Genomic DNA, 19485 nt, shown 5'->3' with positions numbered 1-19485 from the left:
TGTAATCTTTAAAATCACGTTCAATACTAAAAATAATATATTCTTCGTTTCGAAACTTCGATATTTTATACTTATTGATTTACATTTGTTTTATAATAGAGCATCATTGACATAAACATCCCATTTTTGTTTATAAGATGAATATTCATCAATTAAGGTTATTGCGAGGTTAATATTGGTGAGCTACATTGTATACCAAAAATGTGATTAAGGCAGAGTTATAACGCTGGTTGTGCAAAACACTATGACTCTAAGCGCCTCATTGGTATTCAAAGATCATAATTACCTATTGGTATCAATAGAATTCGAAAATGACTATGTACAAATCCAAAACGTCATATACGGTTAATGCTTTCAATTTTATGCTTATAAACAAAAATGGGATGTTTATGTCAATGATTCTCTATTATAAAACAAATGTTTGGATGTCATATTTAAAAGGGAGAAGCAGAAAGAAAGGGGCCACTCATGTTATGGTAGGCGATGATAAACTACTTGAACAAGAATTGGTCAATGCGTATAAAGTGGATTTGATGCGCAAGGCAATGGTCGAGATTCAGGGTCTTAATTCATCGAACATCCGGTACAAGATAAGGATTTTGCAAGAAAAGGAAAAAAATACATCTCTTCTCAAGGATGAATGTTCGAAAGCAAAGAAAAGCTGCTCTGAAGTAGATGACCTCGAAGTTCGTTGCAAACATTGTAATGAATTTGGATGCTTTGTGTCGGATCTGCGGAAATTAGATTGCCACTACTTTGTAGTAGATGCGGCATTTAGAAACAAGGTCACACGGAAGCCTGATACCCCGAGGAAATTCGATGGGATTGAAATTAAGGTAGTCATGGACTGTCCAAAATGTACCAAAATGTGGGGACATGTAGGCCAAAGAGAGCAAACCGAGCTCTATCTTCTCAAACTTGCACAATTCAAGTTTGTAAGGACGGCGAACAGAGAAACATTAAGTTATAAAAAGTGGGCAGATGTGCCATTCCAAATTCCAGAGTTGAAACCAGGGGATATTTCAAAACTGTACGGAAACTGAATAAGACTATGCGTTTAACAGAAATGGACAATATGGAATAGTGTGTTATGAGTTTATGTGATTATTATTATTTCACTGTTTTCATTATGATGTTGATGATTTTAATGATTATACTTATCATTTATAGCATGGTTGAGTTACATGATTAAGATTTAGACTATTTGTATTTGTAATCGTAAGTGTATTTTTATTTTAGTAAAATTGAGTGTAGTAGAAGTAAAAGTAGTAGTATTATTATACTAGTGGTGGTGATGATGGTGGTTGATATGGTGGTTGTGGTGATACTAGTAGTTATAGTTGTGGTGGTGGTTGTAGAAATACTAGTTTTAGTGGTGGTGGTCGAGTATAAGTATAAGTAGTAGTACTAGTAATAGTAGTGATGGTGGTGGTGGTAGCGGTGGTGTTTGTGGTAGTGGTTGAAGAAGTAGAAATAACAATTTATTTAATAAAAAGGAACAGGAAAGAAAAGATGCGTTATTATTGCGAATGTAGCTATAATGTTGCTTTCTCTGTGTATACATACGTTAAGATGCTATTTATTTTTAGCTCACCTGATTGCTCGGGTGAGCTTTTGTGATCGGTCTTTGTCTGTCGTCCGTCCGTCCGTCCACATTTGGTTTGTAAACACTCTATCATTCACATTTCTCAAGCATTCTTTATCAAAGTTACTGAGAAACTATATGTCCACAAGCTCTCAGTCAAGTTTGATAATGAACAAATTGCATAATAAATGCCAGAATTATTGCCCTTAGATTGTCAAAATTTTCATTATATTATACAAATCCTTGTAAACACTCTAGAGGTCACAATTTTGCTTCAGATTTTATGAATATTTGTCAAAATATTAATTTTTGTAAGCAAATTTTGGTGTTTGGTCAGGAGGGGTCAAAATATAGGTCACCAGGTCAAATCTTACAAAAACCTCGGAAACACTCCAGATCCAGAGTTTGGTTTAATAATGATGAAACTTGACTAGGATGCGTGTCTGGACAATATCTATGTGAAGTTTTACGTTTGGTAATGTGGGGACAAAATCTAGGTCATAGGTCATGGGGTCTAATCTTACAAAATCCTCGTTAACACAATAGAGGCTATAGTTTTGGTCCAATAATAATGATACTTGACCAGGATGTTTTTCTTGATGATATCTAGGCAAAGTTTTACATTGGGTCATGTGGGGTCAAATCTTACAAAAACCTTGTAAACACATGTAGAAAAAGCATTATTTGAAAATGTTTGCATTGCGAAAAACACATGCAAATGGACAGTACTCAATCAGAATCAATTATATGCTCACACTGCAAAATTAAACAGAAGAGAACCAATCTAATATGCTCTAGAGTGCTGAATTTTCAACTAAACAATGAACAAGGCCTTTTAAAAATGGTGCGCGAACTAGGGCCGTCTTGGCCCTCTTGTTTATATATAACTTTTGGTCACGGTCTAATAATAAAGAGTCTAATCATATTGCCCATAGCCAAACCTGTCTCTTCTGCAAGTCGATTTCCAATACCAAAATTATATCTTAACATTATTTCCACTGACTTGTAGAGACGTGTTTGCAGAGTGTCTATAAATTGCATCCAAGTGCTATTTATAGTACAGAAACATTACTTTTATGATGTATAATATATATTGTGAAATAAAAACGCATATGTGTCATGCCGACGAATGAAGTTATAATCGCGTTATACTTATTTATTTCTGAGGCCTTCTTCGAAGAACTGGATGTGTATTACTTGCCACTTGTCTGTTGACGGCAATGCGTGTACGCACGCTGAACTGAGCAAGCTGTAACCCACAATCATGTAAGCTGATATTCTGGATACTTGGGCGTAAAGGATTATACCTTGATGATTATTTCATCAATTACATAAAAATGACCGCGTGGTCATCTTATATGAAATCCATTTCTGCTTAGAATCATCCCCTGTATTCTTTATTACGTATACCTGTCGGGTGTAAATATAACAGGGACTTGTTACAAAATGACTGAATCCACATAATATCCACTAAATGTTTAAATCTAGGATCATATAAATTAGCTAGTTTCTTTAGCCTTAAATGCATGAAGACTAACATCAGATATTAAGGTCATAGAGGGGTTGCGATACTAATGAACTGTCTTATCTTTGCTCACATTTCCGATTTGACTGCAAGTTTGCAGAAAATCATATTGTCATATTATTTCTTGCTTGCTTAGATGATTATAACGACGTCCGTATTATACGCGAATTAATGAAACGATAATAATAATTTGATGCATTCCTGCGCGCTTGCTTAGTTTATTTACATTTACAATTATTTAAGCATCAGTAATATGATTTCAATATATACCATTTCTATGCAAATTGGACATAGCTCAGACGGTCGAAATTCGATGTACATGATTGAAAATAAGCACATTGCTATAATTTTAGCGTTAAACACAAAGTATTCCATGAGTTCATATGATCGCAGGAGATATGAAAGGGGCCTTTTCACAGATTTTGGCATGTTTTGTAGTGTGTCATTAAATGCTTTATATTGATAAATGTTAACATTAAATTTTAAAAGCTCCAGTAAAAAATCAAAAATAAAATTTAAAAAAGGAAAAAAAAGTAGCCCGTAGCAGGGCTCGAAGCAGTGACCCCCGGAATCCTGAAGTAAAAACGCAAAAGCCAACTGAGCTATCCTGCCAGGCATACATAAGATGCGTATTTTATACGTTATATAAGCAATCTTCGTAGTTTCACAAATTTAAGCGACAACAGCAGAACTCTCCAAATTATTCAATCGTTTCGCGTTGCAACGCTTTATAATTTGTAGGTTTTTAAATCGTCAAAAGATGCATATAATGGCTATATTAGACCATGGCAAATGTTCAGTAATACTGTTTCCTCACAAATATCATAACTTAACCGAAAATTGCGAATCTGAAACATTTTTTTTCAATTTTGTCAATTTACCAAACCGTGAAACGATCCCTTTAAAGGGGTCGTTTAACAGAATTCACGTTTTGGTAAATTGACAAAATAAAAAAGTTGATTCAGATTCGCAAATTTTCGTTTAAGTTATGATAATTTTGAGGAAATAGTAATACTGACCATTTACCATGTTCTTAAATATCTATTATATCCATCTTTTAACGATTTGAAAACCTGAAAATTATAAAGCGTCGTGCGACGCAAAACGATTGAATAATTTAGAAAGTTATGTTGTTGTCCTTATATTTTGGGAATCTACGAGGATTGCTTATATATGTAAAAACTACATACGCTCTATGCATGAGCATGGCTGGTCGAGTGGTCTAGGCGGGACACTTTTTACTACTCCAGAACTCCAGGGGTTAGTGGGTCGAGCCCTGCTGAGGGTTACTTTTGTTCCTTTTAAAAAATTATATTCTTGTTTTTTTACTGAAGATTTTTAGGTCAAATGTTTAAATTTATCAATATAAAGCATTAAATGACAAGCTTCAATACATGCCAAAATCTGTTAAACGGCCCCTATAAAAGTATTTTAGAGTCTTATCGCACGAATGAATTGTGTGATTTAATACATAGGATTGTTTCAACAGCTTTAACATTATCGATTATTTTAAGTATTATATGCTATTTTGTTTCGTATACAAACATCGTATAAGGGAAAAAACAGACCAACTTACAATCGTCCAGGCTATATTAGAAGTACGTGATCACAGGTGTTTACCCTACTCACCCACTGCCTTAACCAGACATGCTGGACTCTAACCGCCCATGACTAATCCCCACTTAACTTATTGTGCAAGTTGCGTAACCCGTATACAAAACAACACCGTTTTCACTTACAAATGAGACGTTAAACACTTTACAATCTGCTTCAAGTAAAGTATTGCTCGTTACTAAATCTTTTCCTTTTGTTTACTATTTTTAAGTCAAAAGACTCTGCTGTTTGTGGTGTTTAATTATCTTAAATCACGAGAAGTAAAGTTATATCACAGGTAAGAAGCGAAAACGAAAGTAGGACAATCATATTGACTAAGAACCTGAGAAGATGTAGAGTTAAACGGACTGTTTACTTCCGGATTAAGCTACACAATAATACAATCGCAGGTGAGTTTTTTTTTTCTTTAAAATCTTCATGACATGCATTTATATAGACTGGCATAAGGTATATCTCTTATATGTCTTTGGCTTTTAACTCTGTGTGCAACGATACATTTATCTATATTGTTGAGTAATTTAAAACAGTTGAAAGTGATATTATGCGCATATAATCGGCTAAATTCAACAGTAAACAATTCACATAATATCACTTTAATCATATTTCATAAAGTGGATACAAACCGCGGACATATACTAACATTGAACAATATGAAAACATGTTAGTGCGAAAGCATTTATGATTTTATTGACACATGCGCTGTGGGAACATTGTTATCAACGACATCAGAAGAAGATATACATGTACGATGGTTTTCAGAAAATATGCTGTAGGTGTTATGACTTTCAGGATTTTCCGGACCTAAGAAGACAATAATTACAACGGTAAGTAGGATTATTAATGTGCCATTTTGCTGAATGTATGCTATTTTTACATATATTTCAATGACAGGTGTTAATGTGAATAATTCAAAATGTATATATGCTTTACTGAAAACGTAACATATTGATCAGATAATCAAAGCGTTGAATGAAGTACAGTTCTTCGCCATTCCATAATATAAGACACAGTCTACTTTACAAAATTAAACGATTGCTTAATTAATTGAATATTTAAACCAAACACCAAACACATTCGAATGTGTCTCTCACGCAATGGCAAATGTCGACAATGTGTCTGCCCTGTTCAACACGCATAGAATCCATATGTTCAAGAAGATTGTATGAACGTATAACACATATAATGGCAAGTGTATTATACGAACCAATTACATACTAATACGATTTTGCAATAACAAAAATTAGTATGTCGTCGAAATATCGGATTTAATTAAAGAGACATATAGTAGTTTCTCTAAACAAAGACATTTATTAAACTCATGCAAATTCCCTCTTTCAAAGCCGATATTTGTATAGTAAGTTTGTCATACTGATGAAATCCCTAAGAATAAAATTCCAGGAGCGATAGCTCGCATACGTATAATGCTTCCTCGGGAACACTTCATTCATAAAGATTTACTACAACGTACACTTTTTCTGCGCACGGGGAAAACTGAACATTAAAAAAAAAGACTAATGTGTCAAACAACCATTCAATACATGCTTTATCAAATATATACATATATATTTTTGAAAATGAAAAACCATATTAGCCATCAACTTGTCCATCTAGCATTACATGCACATACTATTTATTATACAACAAGATAATTCATAAAAGATCCTTACAAAACACATTTGCGAGACGGCCTGAACTCAGAATAAATTGATCTTTGGTGTGATTAAAGTAATACTGTAAGGTAGCACTTCGGTGTCAATCAGACTTCGAACCGCACGTAGCGATAATAACACGAAAGTGATTTAAAATGGATCCTCCCTGATTAAAGTGTTTCTTATTCTTTTCCTATTATCATCATACTTATAAAAACAAAACAACAACATCATCATTATCACCTTCATACATATCATCATGAGCAACACCATTTTATCATCGTACCCTCAATGTTTCGTCGCCATCGGCATATGCAGGGATATAATTACACTATAAATATAAGCTTGTTGAACGCTAATTGTGTTTTTATAATCTTGTGATGACTCATATTGTGTATATATTTCAAAATTCGTCGTATTTCATTCTAATTCAAAAACAATTCGTTAACCATTGTCACATGTAGTTAATTATTTTGAATTTCGTTGTTTTTTAATGACCTATCGTTTGAGACCCTCTTCGATGACAGACGCACTTTGAAGACAAAACAATTCCTACCATTAACCAAAATAATCCTTTCTCGTTTCATTATTGTCACTTTCCCAAACAGTGCTATAGCAGCTTTAAAGCGTTGGTGATATAAATAGATAAAAGTATTGTCTCACAGGGATCGATCTGTGGCATCCAGATGAGACGCTATTGCGTTAGTAACAATGCCATATGACATGTCGAACATTCTGTAAACTTAGAAGAGTGTTTTCGTAAAGCTAAACTCTAGACAGCCCATCGACCTGTTGCAGCATTTGTTTGATTACTGATATAATTTAAATGTCAAAGTTTATGCTATACTTTTGAGAACATGAATGCTTTAATAGGTTATTACAATTGTTTAAACATACAACGCCCACCAAACAGTAAACTTCAATCTAATCGTCGATTTCGAGACGAAGTTGGGGCAAAATATGTCAAATGTCTTCTCGTAGGCAATTTTGGAAAACGTTTAGTTTATCAAAGAATGAAAACTACTAAAAATCAAAAGTTCAACTCAATTTCCACCATAGTTTGCAAGAAATATCAGCAGTTTATTAGAATATTATGGCAAACATTCAACGCAGAAATCAATATGTACACACCGCTGTTAATGATAATAACGCGCTTGAGACAACATCTATTTATAGCATGCGTGGAATTCCCAGGTTGCTATTTCGGGCCAAATAATACCGGTATGTACAGGTTCAATCCAATTGCTAAAATTGTTTGAAAAAGTTAATCCGTTCAGATATTTGTTGAACGTCTTATGTGGTTAATTATCGTAACAATAGGCTTCATACGTTAATATTTAGTTTTCCGAACATCTCCTGTCAATAAAAAATATAACGCTAAAAATACATAAAGGGACCTTTTTTACTTTCTACAGCTCAACGCAGTTAGTTTTGTCATTCTTATTAACTGCGACATATTGGTAGTATGAATAACACCTGATGAGAGAGTTGTAGGTCTTGTTCTCTGCACTTATTTTGGCATGCCCCGCCCCCTCCCTCTCAATATACGAAGTTTCATTTGATTTCCTAAAATACTTCTCGATTAACGATGTGCGCGACAGGACGGACGAAGCAATTACGATATACCTTCTTTCAAGGCCATACAAATTAACGTATCATTTAGGGTAACATTCTAATACGTTTTGACAGCTTAGGTACTATTTTTAAAGTTGAAAACGGCTGAAAACAATATTCAATGTTCATGTCAGTAAATACAAAAACACAAATAGGTGGAGACCATTTGTAATGAGTTTAACAAACAACGTGAACACATAAATTATTAAAGCCTTAATAATCTTATCTCAATAAAAAATATATACATAGCTATTAATTAAATATGAGGCCTATCTCGTAAAGACATTGCTGACTACGGTTGTTCATTCGGGCTAGAGCTTACTTTATTTTTTGCTAGCATATAAAATTAAAAAGTATTAGACAAGTCCGCTTAAAGATGTAACAATTTTGTGTGCTTTCTCCACAGCTCTAAAATAACCTACACAACACTTTAAAACAACAGCGCTGGTATGTTAGGGCGGCGACATTCCTCGCCTTAAAGTGTCAACAGAAACTTGATTGGAGTTCGTGCAACTACAACCATGACCACATACGATCATCTGGATGAAGGTTTGTAGGACCAAATATTGTCGTGAAAATATTACCTCATATGTCACCGTTTTTTATAAAAAAAAAATTGAAAACCATTATTACTTTTAGTGTTCGGACGATTAAAAATAATGTGTCCGAATATTTAGATACACAAATATTCAAATAATACAGGTGTCCGAAAATTCATAGACAAAAAACAGGTGTTAGAAAATTAAGTGTCACTATTGAAATATTGCATTGTTAATCGGGAACAGGAATGAAATTTGTACGCTTTAGATGTTTCAACGAATGACAGCACGTGCTTGTAAAAAACAACGATGTATACTATCGATTACCTATACGTATGTTTCACTTTAAGCTTTTGGTGAAAACATTGTCTATTAACGGAAAACATAGTTATTTAACAATAATTCAAATGTAATTTTCAATTTCATTAGGTCATTTGTCTGACAGGTTTTATGACCGGTTGTTAAAACATGACCGGTTGCATGATCGAGGTGCCATCAGAAAAGCGCAATAGTAATTCGTGTAAAACGAATTGCAAAGGAAACTGTCCGAAACTTTGGAAAAACTAATTACGGACGAAAAGTCACAAAAGCAAAATAATTTAGGCTAAAAACTTGGATGTCTGAAAACTTAGAGTAATAACGGTATTCATGAACTGTTATTGCGTCCATGTTTTGATATGCAATACAATCAGTTTCTTTGAGGCATGTAAAAGTGTGGTCCTGTCACATTCTGCACAATTAAACGTAATGCATAAGATCTCGTCGACAAGTTTTAAAAGTAAAGTTGGCTTATCTTTCTTTCTGTTTTGTAAAATGAAATTGTTTTTATTTACTTTTTTATGAAACGGCGCGGGATCGTTCAAATGGGCATTTTACAGATAAAGTGTTTTTGTTTATAGTTTCATTATAAGAAAAGTATAGGGGCAAATATTGTATACATACAACTTGTGATTCGGATAAAATGACCTGATTCTTAACCTAAATTTTCCTACAATTACAAAAATGAATACTAGAATATCAGTTTGAATTATGAAAGCATGTGCTATCGTTCACCAATATAAGTCGATAATTTACCAACGTTGCACCTGTTTAAGTCATGTGTAGTACATTTTTAACATGTCCTTGAAAATAGTAAGTGCACATATATCATCTATGCAGAGACACTGGATTCGAGGGTGAGACTGTTGCGGCCAGCTATAGAATACTGCTTTAAGAAGTCGGATGTGGTGACTAAACTGGCACAACATGGGCTTCTGAATGCAGGTTTGTTACAGTGTTCATTCAGACGGTTTTTATGACATGACGTTATGTCTTTATGAAGATAATGTAGTGAATTCTAAATAAGGTTTAGATTTAGCATGTACCTGTTTAGCTTCGTAGTTTAATTATTGTGAACTTTTACCTTAAACATCTGACTATCTAAGTTATATAGATCCTACGCAAAGTTATATAGATCCTACGCATCCAGGATTAGAAATGCCTCATGTTTGGAAAATAAAGTAAATGCTTAATTTAAATGTCACGTTTGTCTGGTCTTAAATCAATATTTCAATATTAACGATGAGTTTTTTAAATAACGCATTTTAACTGATATGAAATGGTACAATAAATCATATTGTGTAAACTCATTTAAAATCCTCAGTCGATGCAAAACAGTGTATCCGTGTGTGTTGCCGAAAAAATATGTCTATATGCCGAATGAAAACATCTTCACAGAAAAATATATAGTTCCTAAAAGTGTGCATAATTGCGAACATTAATGAGTTTTCTACTTTTCAAGCGAAACTTATTTGTAATGTAATACAAATACATTTTCTGGTAACACGTTTCCAGAACTTGTATTCTAGTGTTTCAATTATCCACCTTTGTTTTGAAGTATTTAATTAAGATCCTTTATACTCGCTTTGATTAACGATGCAAAACAATACTCCAATTAATTAACAAACATGTGCATAATCTAACAGTAGATATTAAGGGTAGTCTCAAATTCACAAATAAATAATATATTTAATGCTTTTGATATCCAAGTCTTAATTAAGTGCATTAAAGTGTCTGAATTTGTCGAGTAATCATTTTTATTTCTCGATATAGCGCTATTGTGTTGCATTCTGTATCATTGTTTATGTAAAGAAATATGTACAAATGCAAAACTTAAAGCTTATTGTTACTGTGTTCCTTTCCAGAAGAGACTGCCAGATTAATTGAAGTGTACGACCAAAAGCCATCACAAGACGCATCAAGTGAGATGTTCAATATTTTGTTCAAGAAACGTGTTCCGACGAGAAAATGGAAAATATTTGTTGACGCCATTAAGGAAGCAGGTAGACTTGTATGTTATGAAATCTAAATTATAATATAAGCATAACGAACCGTATAATGTTTAAATGTGTATCATGTTTATCTATATGAGGGTAGCTTTGATGGCAATCTTTTTTTATAGGATACGATTTTGCGGTGTCTCGCCTGATAAGCGAAAGAGTTGAAATTCCCGAGGAAAGAGAACGAGGAAAGACACTCCTTTTGCAGTTTGGACCGTTCTTAGAGAGAGATATAAACCCTTTGCTTCTAATCACGCGACTGCTAGCTAGCAGCGTTATCAAGGAAGAAGACGCAGATAAAATAGAAAATACAACTCAAACCAAGTCAAAAGCAGAAGGAATGAGAATTTTATTGCAGCGTATACAGTGTTACCTGGAACCACACAATTTGTGGGAAAAGTTTCTGACAGTGTTGTGGGAAACTGAATTCGAGCACATGGCACTGTTATTGGAACCTGAATATTTTCCTACGTCGAAGAAATTAGGTTTGTGCTCAATTCTGCGCCAGAAGTTTTATATTAATGCAGTCTTAGCATAAAATTATACTGGATTGAAAAACTTGACTGAATCACTATTCAACTAAATTTAAGCAAAATTCAGATTTTAAAGGGGTCTTTTCTCGTTTTGGTAAATTGACAAAATTTATAAATAAAAAAATGTTTCAGATTCGCAAATGTTCGTTGTAGTTATGATATTCGTGAGGAAATAGTAATATTGAACATTTACCATGCTCCAATATATGCATCTTTTGACGATTTAAAAACCTGAAAACTATAAAAGCGTTGCAACGCAATACGATTAAATAATTTGTAGAGTTCTGTTGTCGTTATATTTTGTGATACTACGAGCATTGCTTATATTAAGTATAAAATACATCACTCATTGTATGAGCATGGATGGCCGAGTGGTCTAAGCGATAGATTTTTTCTTCAGGAGTCAGTGTTTCGAGCCTAGTTGAGCGTTACTTTTTTCTTTCTTTAATATATTTTTTTACTGGAGCTTTTTAGATCAAATTTTCACATTTATCAATATAAAATATTTATTGAAAATGTTCAATACATGTTAAAATTTGTTAATAGGCCCCTTTAAATAAAGATATTTAATGATGAAAAACAAGTTTCATGTTAAAATGTTCGCTGTAAAGTATTGTTTTACATGACAAGTACATTCTTATTTAACAGGGCCTATTGATGCACCAGACGTCGTCACCGGTCCTGCTGATATGCAAGAGTATGTTATGGAAGGTATTAATTTATTTATTATTACAACAAAGTGTGTATGTACACATTCTTTAATTAGTTTGGTTTATTATTTTGAACGAAAAAACACTGATTATAATTTATAATGGCACGTTTCAGAAAAATATAATATATTTTATATATGTTATAATAATTCAACCATTGTTCTTGAAAGTACCTATTATGCTTGTTGACGTGTTAAACATAACTTAATGTATAACGTGTAGAAAAGCAATTGAAATAATATAATACTATTTCAACTGGGTATTTCTTTGAACGTATAGTGGGATTACTATTTTACCAAAGATCTGAAATAAAAGGCATAACTGTCCGTAGGGCTATTTTCAACTTCTTGTAAATATTCCTTCAAATGCCTGTTCACTGATGTATCGTTAATTCTATTGTTCCAAACAAAACAATATTTTTTACATTGTATTGTCTTTTATCATTATGTATAACATATTAATAACAATTGTCTTATAATTTCTGTGCTATTAGACAAGGTAGATGCAGAACCTGACAATGACTTAAATGCTCCTCCTGTACCAGCTCGATCGTATTCGTTAGGGGCATTTGAAGACGATGAGTCGTCATTTAGTGGGCAGGATACAAGAGCTATGACCAGCATCGCTGATGACATGCAGGCTCTAAATGAAAATTTTAAAGGAATCAACATTAAACCGGAAAGGAACAAATCTGTAGATGATGTTGGTACGTTAACTTAGACGATTTGTACTCGTTAATGTAGATTATTGGTGTGTGTTTTATTCAACAGTTTTAAAAAGCATTACGATATTTGTTTGATTCCTAATAATCATAATGATTTTAGCTTTTATGCAATATATATATATTGTATCAAAAAACAAGCATTTGTAATATTGTGCATTTTAAGCGCATCAATCGGATGAGGATTCTGTTGATTCGAATGAATGGGATTCCGAAAATGGCGGAAGCGACTTCGAGGAAAATGATGACAATCAAGGTGCAGACTTGATATGAATCTATATAGTATATATATCAGCGACTTTAAACAATGTTGTTGTAGTAACGTTTCAAAAGTTGGTGTTCGCATCCGCTAAGATGTCTCTCGTGCTATAGATCCATTTATTAACATTAATTATGATCATTATAACTTCAAATGATGAAGCGGTTATTTACTTTTAAATCAACAAAACGGCATTTAAAATAACAGAAATATATAATACTTGTAATATTATAGTTTTCAATTAAAATAACCGAACCTGTCAATTGCATTTACTTTAATACTCCGCCTGTAACATCTTTGTTACATTTGTTAGAAGGATTTGAAAACAAGGAAATCTTATATACAAGAGAGGCTACTGGAGCCTTGACCAAAGAATTAAATAAACGAAATAAGCGGACCTACGAGCCTCGTGATTATCAGCTGGAATTAGCAGAGAAGGCTCTATGTGGCCAGAATACGATCATCTGTGCTGAAACTGGGACAGGAAAGACATGGGTAGCGTTGTATGTCATCGACAAACACCTGTCACAGGCGTCTAAAAGTAAGGCAAATACATAAACATGTTATTCATCAAAAAGTATAGATAAGATTGCATTTGTACGTATGTACGCATTCCGTAACTTAAATGAAACATACGCATACACAATTGAATGGCATACAACCTAAATTCCTTTCCATGGTTAATTTTCTATAATAACCAATTGTTCTGTAAAAATAATCAAAACGTGCATTTTAATGTGTTTGTATAGACGCTAGCTGATATATATATATATATATATATATATATATATATATATATATATATATATATATATATATATATATATATATTACAGCCTTGCTTTTTTGTTTTACAATATCGTAAACAGGTCCTAAAAAAGTTGCGTTCATGGCTAGGACTGGTGTCTTAATTAAACAACAATCAAACCGGTTCAAGAAGTATCTTCCACAATACAATGTAAGTTTACTAGTTATAGTTAGCTGTTTTTTACCGTTGTAATTGGAAAGGACTAATACCCCAAAAATGATTTAGCTATGTCGATGCAATTTAGAAAGTGGATAGAGGGCCGTATGAGAAATATGCGTATTATCACATTGTTTGTCAGAAAACAATAAGTTTAGATCATGGTAACAGAAATAAATAAAACTTAAGTATGAATTTTGAGATTAATGAAAGACAACTTGAGCTAGGTGGGTAGTATTCGGTAGAAATTCGGATAGAGGGCCATCTGATGTATATGCACGCTATTGCAGTATTTTTGCAGACCAAAAGTGTAGTTGATTTTATTAAAATAAATATCTGACAACTAAACAAAATATACCACGCTATAAATAAAAAAGTATTAATACGATGAAACTTTTGGAGATCCTGTTCATAACCCGACAACAACCGGTAAAAGACTGCTGTTTTGTCCGTTACGAAGCACTTGTTTGGTCTTGATACCAAACTTTATTTGTATTTCTGTTTATACCAAGATTGAAGTCTGAACTAAAACGTAAAAAAATAATCCTTATTTTTTTTAGCCATAATGTAGTCATATTATGTTCTTCCTGATTTAATAGACCAAGCTTATAACGGGAGATGACGAAGATTCCAGAATGGTAGATGCCTTTATCCCCACGAACGACATTATATGTTTCACGCCACAAATATTGGTCAACAGTCTTGATAGTGGTAACATAAGTAGCCTTTCCAAATTCTCTCTTCTTGTCTTTGACGAATGCCATCACACAAGAGGAGACGAGCCTTACGCAAGACTTGCGAGAAAATATTTGGTAGAAAAAGCTAATGGACAAAAGGAGCTCCCGCAGGTTTGTAGAATGTTTCAAAACATACTATTAATAATTAACACTGCATTCGACAGGTGTAAATGTAAACATGTTTTCTCTATTGGGAATATTACACTTTCGAAACCAATACTATTACAGGCGAATACTTTTTTCAAATATCTTATAAGTCCATAACAATGTCAACTTTATTTCAGATTGTTGGTCTTACTGCCTCCATAGGCGTTGGTAAGTCCAGGACGGTGGAAGAAGCGGTCGACTACATTATTCGTGTGTGTGCATCGCTAGATGTTAGGCCTCCTCTGTCTACCGTAGAGAGATGCAGAGAGAGTTTCAAGAAATGGGTGAACACGCCGGAGGAGGGTAAGTCAATGTCCATGCACCGAAATGCATATTACGAATATGATCATCAACAATGTCTCTTTGTAATAGTGGTAGTGTATATACGTTTAAATTAGTATAGTGTTCCACGAGTGCTTGGTTTTAAAACAATCTTTTATAAGATTGTGTCTATTTTTTTAAGTGCTACGATATGATGGTCATCTAGTGGCTTGTTTACAAAGTTGTATAGTAAAGCATATAATGGTAACTATAGAACATACATATATGCCTGCATAATACATTCATACATTTATCACAATTTCATTATCTTACAGTTTATGGAATGGTTTCTTTAAACCCTCATATACTGGTCTCTCCGTGAATATGTTAGCCTCTGCAAGTGGAATGCAGCATACATAAATAGCGATTTTAATAAAGGAATGTGCTTTTCTATGAAGCGATGACATTTTACTAAGTCGAAGAAAAACATAACAAATTTATATAAATGCACAACTTATTAGATAAATACTTTTAAAAAACTAATATGTTATCCATAATTGTTATAAAAACACTATTGCAAACAAGATACTTATACTAACCTCAAAGTAGAGCCCATATTAAATTATTGAAAAACATGTCCTTCCTCATCAACTCATAAAATTCTCCTGCTACAACGGGAAGGAAACAACGACCAAGAGACTCGATGTACAGTAACGAAAATAAGTTAAAAAAACTATGCACACAAATGTGAAAACTTTTAAAAAGAATTAATAACTGGTTACAACTTCTTTTGTGCAAGTTTGTTAATGGGTACTATGAACATCTAGTGGTGTAAAGAACACCGGTATGTTTTACATATTGGTTGTTTTTGTTGATGTGTCTTTTATTTGTGTTTATAGTGAAGTTTCAGGTTGAGATTGTTTTATGATTTAGAAACAATCAAGATGATGGTTAAAAATCCTGACCCTTGCAAGGACATTTTATTGGAAGCAATGGAAGATGCGGAAAAACTTCTCGAAGGCAGGAAACCTTTTTTGTGCTCATTTAACAAATGTGCGATACGGATAAATTAACATATTTCACATGTTTATGTACTAAAATAAAGCTTTTAAGAACACCTTATCGAGTTTGGGAAAACTCGTGATGCAAAGAATTATGAACATGTAAACGACTAAATTTTGATAAGCCATATTTTTCTACATAGAAAAAATATAGCCTTACTATTATAAACCTGCTCTTTCTCAGAAATGATGTATTTCCAACCTGAAATGATCGACATGCTGTACGACAAGCGCCCTGGTGAAAGAGATACCCAAGCATACAACAAATGGACGGTGGACATCGAAAAGAGCGCTCAACTGAATGTAAATGATCATGAGATATCACGTGATATCAGTGCGTGCGCAGTTTATTTGAATGTACGTAACAATATGTAAATTTAAGCGTTCTCTGCTATTAAGTAATCGAGTTGCACATGTTCCATGGATGTAAAGGTTTCCATTTAATCTGAAGTAGTATTTGTTTAATTGATTAACGGTTGGATAAGCTAGACATATTTTATTTAATCTTAACAACATAGCCAAATGCATATACAATATTAAAACACAAGATTACGCCTTCGATTAATAAGTATATGTCTAATGGGAATATAGTATTTGGAGTTTCAATCCTAAACACATATGCATGTTTAACCTTTATACAAAGCATGGGCATTTATAGGATTATTAGAGATGTGCAGATCTGAATGTCATGGTTATTAAATAGACGTATATGTCTTTGTTTTAGAAATAACACAACTAGCATGTTTTACAGGTATACAACTCTGCAATCGAAGTATGTAATCTTCTTCAAATCGCCGAAGTAGCCAAGTATCTCTCTGAAAAGCATCACCGTGAATTGGAGGGTAGGAAGAAACATACTGAAACGGAAAAGAAGTTGTTTGACAATCTTATTGGTAAAATAATTGTAAAATACATTCAACACTTACTAACTTAGACACTCTCCTTATTGTATATATTCTGTCGCCACTCTAGATTTAACATTGCTTTCATGGGCATAAACATGTATGTGCATAATAATATCATTTTCACTCGCTAAGTCGATAAAAACATAAATATAACAAAATAAGGCTTGTTTTTGCATTGTTTCAGATGTTCAAAGGAAGCTCAATAAATTAAAAAACGACAAGGATGCAGCAAATCCGAACGTGCAGATAGTTAGCGAACAGCTACAAAAAATGATACTGGAAAAAGGCGACGATTCACGTGCGATTGTCTTTGTAAAGGCTAGAGCAACATGCCGAGCGCTAGCTAAATATTTGGATGAAGATCTTCAGAAGATCGGAGTTAAGGCTAGTCGATTGTATGGACAACAAACAAAGGGAGCGGATGAAGGTATACATTTAACATTGAAGTTACTACGTTCTTAAACAAACTTGCTTACCAACAGAAGTAGTGTATCTTTGGGATGTATACATTAATCACCTGCATATATTTTATCGCTCCAGGTATGACCGAAGCTGTTCAGACCGAGACCCTTCAGAAATTCAGAGACGGTTTTTACAAGGTGATGGTTTGTACGTCTGTTGGTACAGAAGGTATTGACGTACCGGACTGCAACATCGTTATCAACTACAACTACTCCGGAGACGAAATCACAAAGATTCAGATGAAAGGTCGGGATCAATTTAAGTAACCGCACTAGATGTATATCCATTACAAACTTAAATCTGAACAACTGTAAAGGTTGAAAATAATAATAAAATCCGTTCGTAATTATTTTGATAAAATATGCCATAATGTTGTGGTGGTTGAATAAGCTCTGTAAAATTGTTTTGTCGTGTTTATATCTTATATATGTTCATTATCCAAAAATGTTGTCAGGTCGAAGCAGAAAGAAAGGCGCAACGATTATCGTAATGGGAGATGAAAAACAATTGGAACAGGAAATGATCAACGCGTATAAAGCAAACATGATGTACAAAGCAATAAGTGAGTTGAAAAAAATTAATGCACGGGCTGTTGAACATAAATTAAAGATGTTTCAAACCGATGAGATGCAAAAGCTCAGATACAAAACGGAGTATGAAAAGGCAAAGAAAAGTCGAAGATCGGAAGATGACCTCGAAATTCTGTGTAGGCGATGCAACTCCATGGCATGCTTGGTGTCAGATGTGCGAAAACTTGGAAGCCAACATTTTGTGATAGCAAAAGACTTTCCATCAAAGATTACGACAAAACCACACAAAAGCCCAAAGAAATACGATGGCATAGAAAAGAAAGGGAAGATGTATTGTAAAAAGTGTCCATTGGACTGGGGCATAGTAGCTGATCGCGATGGTGTCGACTTGTTTATTCTGAAACTACAATGCTTCAAGCTTAGGAACATGAGAACGGGTGTCGTTTCGCAACATAAGAAATGGCTAGATGTCCCATATGATGTACCAGAGTTGGGACTGGAAGATATCCCGAAATTCTTCAGGAATGAGACGGAAGAAAATGCATCTCCCGAGTAAACCGTTCCTTTATTAAATGTCCAGTGTGTAACTGTGTTGTGGACGGACGAATGAATTGTCATCAATGTAATAAATATTCTAAAATAAAAACAAAACATGAAACTGTGTCTGATGTAAAAAAAAAAGAAAATGTGGATATGTAAACTATGTTTTACACATGTGCATTTTCCTATGATCGAAGTTTAAAATGTTGTTTGAGTTACGATGTTCGTAGCGTATTTTTAAATTATGTATGTGCGATGTTTTAAAATATAATTCATTAAAGGGATCACGTGGCTTATAAAACCTCGAGTTTAGTAAAAACTATCGAAGGAAACACTTTCATATCGAATTTATAAACGAGCAAAATACTAAATAAAATACAGTCAAGTTTCGATTTGTATTATTGTTTTCTTAAATCTAAAGCAAGTGGCATCATAAACCATAGTTTCAATCAGAGGAAATGAACATTATTTGTGCAGTTTAAGCAGCATGGTATAAGTTAACAAGCAATGTTTGTTCGTAAATTTGTCCATACAGATAGATACATAGTTTTTTAATTTATCTTATGAATATGTTTATTACAACTAGTGTACATTTATTTAACTTAATAACATACTGTGATAAATTATTTCGTATTGTTTAGTTAATGTACGTCTATAACCTTTGAAGTGTGTATTCTGTTATGTGTGTTATGTGCGTGGGTGCGTGCGTTAACTTTTCCTTTAAACATCTTCTTCTCCTAAACTACTGGTCCAATTGTGATGAAATTTCTCAGGAATGTTCCTGGGGTGAACCTCTTTCAAATTTGTTCAA

At 33.4% G+C, this 19485-nt stretch overlaps 2 protein-coding genes across 8 annotated transcripts in view; both read left to right on the top strand.

The window, feature by feature from the left end:
- Positions 1-19485, top strand: part of LOC127857817 (antiviral innate immune response receptor RIG-I-like) — a 71415-nt gene that overhangs the window by 11840 nt on the left and 40090 nt on the right. The window contains exon 17 of one of the 4 annotated variants that reach the window (XM_052394499.1): positions 442-2726. The exons of 1 other annotated variant lie outside the window; for it this stretch is intronic. In XM_052394499.1, the coding sequence (XP_052250459.1) occupies positions 442-1043 (602 nt within the window). In that variant the 3' untranslated portion in view covers positions 1044-2726. Of the gene's footprint in view, positions 1-441; positions 2727-19485 lie in introns of those variants that run through there. 2 more of the 4 variants (XM_052394500.1, XM_052394502.1) reach the window with 2 other exon arrangements.
- LOC127857816 (antiviral innate immune response receptor RIG-I-like) lies at positions 4790-19064 on the top strand. 4 transcript variants are annotated; one of them, XM_052394491.1, is made up of 19 exons: positions 4790-5113; positions 5514-5548; positions 8394-8536; positions 9685-9789; positions 10710-10847; positions 10967-11329; positions 12026-12088; positions 12581-12793; positions 12975-13064; positions 13384-13608; positions 13937-14025; positions 14631-14879; positions 15053-15218; positions 16110-16196; positions 16422-16594; positions 16989-17130; positions 17327-17569; positions 17683-17850; positions 18059-19064. In XM_052394491.1, exons 3-19 carry the CDS (start codon positions 8509-8511, stop codon positions 18688-18690), a joined length of 3174 nt encoding a protein of 1057 aa, XP_052250451.1. In that variant the 5' UTR covers positions 4790-5113; positions 5514-5548; positions 8394-8508; the 3' UTR covers positions 18691-19064. The 4 variants fall into 4 exon arrangements, with proteins under 4 accessions (XP_052250451.1, XP_052250448.1, XP_052250449.1 ...); XM_052394488.1 differs by having other exon boundaries at positions 13381-13608; XM_052394489.1 differs by having other exon boundaries at positions 5484-5548; positions 13381-13608.

The sequence above is a fragment of the Dreissena polymorpha genome, chromosome 14, assembly GCF_020536995.1.
Source record: "Dreissena polymorpha isolate Duluth1 chromosome 14, UMN_Dpol_1.0, whole genome shotgun sequence".
Classification (NCBI taxonomy): domain Eukaryota; kingdom Metazoa; phylum Mollusca; class Bivalvia; order Myida; family Dreissenidae; genus Dreissena; species Dreissena polymorpha.
The sequence above is the reverse complement of the archived record's forward strand: the minus strand, read 5'-3'. Positions and strand labels throughout refer to the sequence as shown.